Source organism: Culex quinquefasciatus, chromosome 1 (genome assembly GCF_015732765.1).
Source record: "Culex quinquefasciatus strain JHB chromosome 1, VPISU_Cqui_1.0_pri_paternal, whole genome shotgun sequence".
Taxonomy (NCBI): Eukaryota; Metazoa; Arthropoda; class Insecta; order Diptera; family Culicidae; genus Culex; species Culex quinquefasciatus.
Genome location: NC_051861.1, coordinates 55,082,773 through 55,088,772, shown reverse-complemented (window position 1 = coordinate 55,088,772; position 6,000 = coordinate 55,082,773). Strand labels below are relative to the sequence as shown.

Genomic DNA, 6,000 nt, shown 5'->3' with positions numbered 1-6,000 from the left:
ACATTTATGCGAACATGGACAGCTTAAGTGCACAATGTACGAAACGCTGATGAGACTCGTCGTTCTCTACGGCACGAAACTTGGAAGATGACCTGCAAGCGCTTGAGGTTTTCGAACGGCGAGTCTAAGGACGATCTTTGGCGGTGTACGTGAGAACAATGTATGGAGAAGGATTAAACACGAGCTGGCGCAAGTCCACGGCAAGCCAAGCATCCAGAAAGTCGCCAAGGCTGGCCGAATCCGGTGGGCTGGCCACGTCACAAGAAGGCCGGACTTCTCTTCTTATTGAAACTCTAAGCGCCGAACATAGCCGAACATGTTTTCGTGTTTACACACACGCGATTGACATTTTTCTTTTCTCTCTCATTCCCGCTTCCACGATCACCCTATCGCAACAGTTTAACCACAAAAGCCGCCACAAAACTAATTTCGCAAACGCAGTTTTACGGGACGTCATGCGTGGTCGGTTCCTAATCGCTATCTCGCGTACTTTCATTGCAGTTTTCTGAGAGATTGAGAGACTCAGCGGTGAGAACGCATAGTCGTGGAAATGGAGAGGAGTGATAGAGAGAGAATAACATCGCTGGGAATCACGAGACACAAGAAGAGATCTCACAAGCTATAGTGACGGCCGCTATACTCTCGGACAGTGTTGAAAATCCGACGACTGTGATTAAATTTACGATTAATCGCTGTCTGTACCACCTAACGAATAAGATTGCTGAGAATAGTCTTGATTCTCAAATTGCCACTACTAGCTGTCATTCGTCAAGGGTTCAATCAATGATTGTAACCAGAGCTGAAAATGTCGGGGGTCCTGACGCGAAAATCGGCGACGCATACACGATTTTTTCAGATCCATTCACTAAACCGCAAAACCGTGACATAAACAAACCCGACTCAGTCGTGAATGCCCTAGCTCACTGAGCAGCTGCAAAGCGAGGCAGTAGTGGACCAACGCTCATTCGACGTTGCACGCACACACATAAAGAAACAAGTTTTTACACAAAAAGTTGGTATCTATGCGTGGAAATGTAATTTTGAATATAAGTTATGGTTGTTTTAAGTGTTTTGCACAGTCTAGAACCATTCAATTGTTTAAAAATAGTCAAAATAGTGTTTAGAGAGGATTTTACGAGTCAGTCATACGACACGAATTGAGTGAGTGTAGCTCATTTTTTCACGTCTCTCATTCTCCAGCAGCCGACCGGCACGAGTCAGGCGGCAGTGGTTGAACGGACACAGTCACAGAAAAAAATATGTAAATTTCCACGTCATGTAAACTACGTTTCGAATGTAAATTTGGTATATGTACATTTTAAATCATATGTAAAACTCTAAATCAGATGTAAACAGCGGTAATGTAAAAACTAATTGCATGTAAATCATGAATCTCATGTAAATGCATGACTGTTTCACCATTTTCGAATATTTGCGGATAATGTAAAAGATAAATTTAATGTAAATATTCTTCATGTAATCAAAGAATCGTGTAAATCAAAACTGAATCTTTGTTTGACAGCTGTAAACCGGTTTTCAATGTTGTTGTTTGTTCGCAACAGAGTGGATGTGTTTGCTTGATCTCGTGATTTTTTCAAGAAAATTGACTAAATCATTCATACGCAAACTATGTTTACTATCATAAAAATTGTTTCTTGCGGGAGAGGTAAGTCGCGTTGGCTGGTACAAATTAAATGTTGTTATGTTTTGCTTTCATTTTTGCGATAAACAAATATTTCGTCGGTCGAGCTGCCGCATCCACTGCTTCTGCGTGCCTATGGCCGCGCAGGGAGGAGTGCGGATAGATTTGATAAGTCGGTTACAGATTCTTCATCTGCCGCAGCGGAGATTGGTGAATTTTGTTACGGCGCAGATTCCGGGACCCTCGAGTCGAGACACCAGACTATGATTACATCGAAACACGGTATTATATGCACCATGATAGTCATTTTCCTAACTTCTCAAAATTTTGTACACCTGACGAATTTTTAAATTTTAGGAAAGTGCATCGATTGTTTACGATTTGGAATTACCTATCAGCGGAAATGATGTTCGTCCTATTCCGGATTATTTCAAGTTGATGTCCAAGAGTTCACAATTAACCGAGCTATTAACGCATCTCGCGAGTCCAGCGAAGATTTTCCTGCTGAAAATCAGCCACGACCATTCTGACCAGCTTTTTAAAACGGCCGATCACCAGAATCGACGAACGATGCCCAGCATGGACCACTTCCAGATTCAAAATGTAATTGTTTTCAGCGTTCCATTACTGATAAGCGATTTCCGCGGATTTCCACGATTTTCAGATTATGATTACGACTCACAACGCAGTTTTAGCTCAGTTTGGAAATTTCTTTGTTATGAAATTTTAATGGAGTCCTTCAACTGTGTGAGACTACCACTTTTCAAAAAAGAAAGGTGATGAACGATGCAAGGTGCAGTGAAGGCGGGATCGAAAAATGACGTAACCAAAAGGCTTAAATTTCACGGTCCACGGAAAACAAGTAAGTACGCGTACCAATGTTGTGTTTTATTTTATCGATAAATACATAATACAAATTTAAATTTTAAAGGTATGCTTACAAACAAATGAATATAATTTGAAATTTGTAATATTTTTCCACTTTTTTCTCTTTATCCCAGATATTTTTTTTGCCATAATCCAGGTTGAAATCAAGCAAAACAATGTTAATAGTTCAAAGACGAAGTTTAAACTTACAGTTCTTGAGTTTTTTTTAATAGGTCCTATAAACATATGAAAGACAATAGTTTATAGGTTCTTTACAATAAAAAAAAACTCTAGAGTTGGTCTTAGGTCTATTTTTATAGAGTGTAGTGTTTATATACAAATATTTTTTTCTTTTTTAGATTTTAATATTTTGAACAAATTTACTTTGGCCCATTTTCATTGTTAAGCTTGAAATCTAGAGTTTTTTTATTAGGTCCTATAAACATATGAAAGACAATAGTTTATTGGTCCTTTTAAAAAAAAACTCTGGAAATATTCTATCTTGATGAACTGTAAAAGTCATTCTTATGTATTATGTCTTTTATTTATTATATCTTTTCTCAGTATTACTTTTGCTTCTTCATGCCACACCTTTCATCGTTTATCACATTGCATGCATCTTTGACAGAATAACAACGCAAAACGGAATGTAAAACAAAACAAAAGCAACACTCAAAAGTTTTATCGTTCTGTCAACGCCTGCTTCCTCAGCCCGTGTTTGCCGCTGACAATTTTTTAAGAAAAAATCCGTAGGTTCCTGCAAGATCAGTCCCTATCAGCACGATGATTGAAAGCATTGTATGTCGAACGTCCGTGGCCTGTCCCTGAGTGTAACCAGCGGCGTCAAGGAAGCCACCGTCACAGTCTACGGCACCGGCATAATGTTCTGCCTCTTGGTGTAAGGGAAGCGCATTTTTTCAATGGTAATAGTTTTATGGTTCCGTTCCCATAAGTATGCTGCGTTCCCCTGTCTAACGGTTGTAGCCCTGTTTCAAAAATACAAATTAACAAACTAAAACTACATTCCTTGTTCATTTTTAGGTACAAAAGTTGATAAGCAGCTGGTTTCCACGCTCGTGTCGTCGACAATACTTTGGACCGAGATGTTGGCCATGGCTAAGACCGAAATCATGCGGTCGGACATCTTCGAGAGTAAGGCGGCAAATTGTCTTCGCTACAGGGCCCGTAATCAAGGAAGGAAGCTGGAAATGATCGGCATGTGCACTCATCAGGGGTTTGTCCCAAAACTGGTACCTTTGATAGCTACGATTATGACTTGCCTAATGAACCTGGAGGTGCCGTGCTACGAGTTACCAGCGGACAACCTGTTCAAGCATATTGTTTTTTTGTGAAAGAGTTCAGCACCTACGAAACAACCACGGAGCGATAAAAAAGCAACAGTTATCTCAATGGTAAGTTCTCTGAATATTAAATATGAGAAGTGGGACAAGGCATGGTCACATGGTCCCTTAATAGAGCCCCCCAAAAACCAAGTTGGATGGTTTCATGCGTCGTGCTGTTTAGTCAGAGTGTAATTGTTTGTTTAAATTTTTATTCTCCGACCTATTCCAATTCACTTGCTTGATTTATTGAAGCATTATTTATTTATTTTTTAATAGCAGCAGTAAATTGTAAATCAAAGTTTAACACAATTCTATTCATAAGAGTAAATGCAAAAATGTACTTTAAGGTTTGCCACTCAAAAATTGTTAATGAAATTTTCGTTGGAAAGGTAATCTGAACTGTCATTGCTCCGTTGGATTTAAACTCCGATTTATAAATCGGATTTTAGATTCAACGGAGCAAAAAAAAATTTTTTCGCTTTTGGAAATTTACATTATTTTCATTGGAAATTTACACGATTTCTCAATATTTTTATTGTAAATGTTTCCAATGAAAAACATGTAAACTTCCGACGAATATAATGTAAATATACATCGTTTATCATGATACCTTTTGGTACATGATAAATAATGTAAATTTACAGGAATATTTTTTTCTGTGTAGGCTTACAGTCAGATGCTAGCAGTGAACTGACATTTTGGTTTGCTTCATGTGTACGCTGGGTTGGAAACATTTTGCAGGCCTGATTGTAACAACCCATGCCTGGTGGTAAAAGGGGAAGATTGCATTTTGATCGCAGCAAGTTGGCAACTAACCCAATCATTAACATTTTAATCGTCCCTGCCACACTCAACGACCATGTGGCAGTCAGGAAAAACAAGATCAAAGCATACTCAGAGGGCCTTTCTTCAGGCAGTCATATTCGCTAGAAATGATTTTCTTTCAACCGTGCTCTCGGATGGTTTTGGTGCAGAGATAATCAATTGATAGCTTTTCTATCACTCATTTGCAACACTGCTAGGAAGTAATTGGCTTCATCGCTGTTTGCTGCCATCATAAAGGTTCGTTGCTGTTTCCTGATGTTTAGCACGCTATACCGATCAGCAACGGGATTCCGTCTTTCGTGGGTTCAGGGTTGTCGATCGCACCTCAACTTTTTCAAAGGATGCTTTGCTACTAAGTCAAATGTCAATTTTAATAAAGTAATGTTCTTAATTTCTACTGAAAAAACAAACACTTTTCATGCACTCTCTTTATTATAAAAAAATAACATTTTTAAATGTCGGTATTCTACAGACATCTTCAGACATAAATTACAATTTAGAATTGCCATCATCAAGTGGTATAAAGTCGTCGTAAAGTCCCAACAGAATGTACAATTTCGACCTTAGATATGAGTGTCCTTTGGCGATCATTATTCCTTCACGTCTCGTTTTTGCTTCTTCTTTGTACTTCAGCCACGCTTTCTTTGTCGCGATTGAGTTTGGTCCCCATTCAGAGCTATATTTGGTTGCTTTCTTAACCTTAGCCCACAGAGAAACTTCGGTAGGGTCTCTTGAAATAGTCCAAAGAGCCCAAATAATCAACTGGCTTATGCCAAATACTAGCACAACAAGGCCACCAATCAGTGCTTCATCGGGATATTCATTGCCAGCATAGGTGGGCCACTGGTATTTGACCATTGAATAAATAAACACTGCAATCATGAAAACCGGAGTGATCAGTCCCCAACAAAGTCGCCAATAAAGGCCAACCCTTCGTTGAACCATATATTCGACATCTTGGCAAAGATTTTCCAAGCCGTATATCCACGGAATTGCCATACTCTCAATAATGGCCATTACGAATATCAGCGTCGTTCCACCATAGTGATCTACAATGTCCAGAATCCACTGGCCACCCTGCAAGGTTACAATTCGTTTCAACTATTATAACTATAGTTACAACTAACTTTCTTACCGGAGTTACGTACACCAAGCCGCAAAAGTAGCCGATTATCGACAGTCCAAGAGCAACTTGCCAATACTTTAGCTTGGGGAAAGCGTCCCAAACGGCCGTTATTATGGCACTGTGTAAAGCTACCGCTGAACCAACACCGAGGACAAACAGCATAAAAAAGAAAAGAACGGAAAATAGCTGAAAGAGTA

At 39.2% G+C, this 6,000-nt stretch overlaps 1 protein-coding gene across 3 annotated transcripts in view; it reads right to left on the bottom strand.

Moving 5' to 3' along the window:
* Positions 1-5,101: 5,101 nt before the first annotated feature.
* Positions 5,102-6,000, bottom strand: part of LOC6053683 (sodium-dependent nutrient amino acid transporter 1) — an 89,924-nt gene continuing 89,025 nt past the window's right edge. For all 3 annotated transcript variants that reach the window (XM_038250007.1, XM_038249997.1, XM_038249989.1), the window contains exons 8-9: positions 5,813-5,989; positions 5,102-5,754 (exon numbers count right to left, since the gene is read on the bottom strand). In XM_038250007.1, coding sequence (XP_038105935.1) covers positions 5,167-5,754; positions 5,813-5,989 — 765 coding nt within the window. In that variant the 3' untranslated portion in view covers positions 5,102-5,166. The remainder of the gene's footprint in view (positions 5,755-5,812; positions 5,990-6,000) is intronic.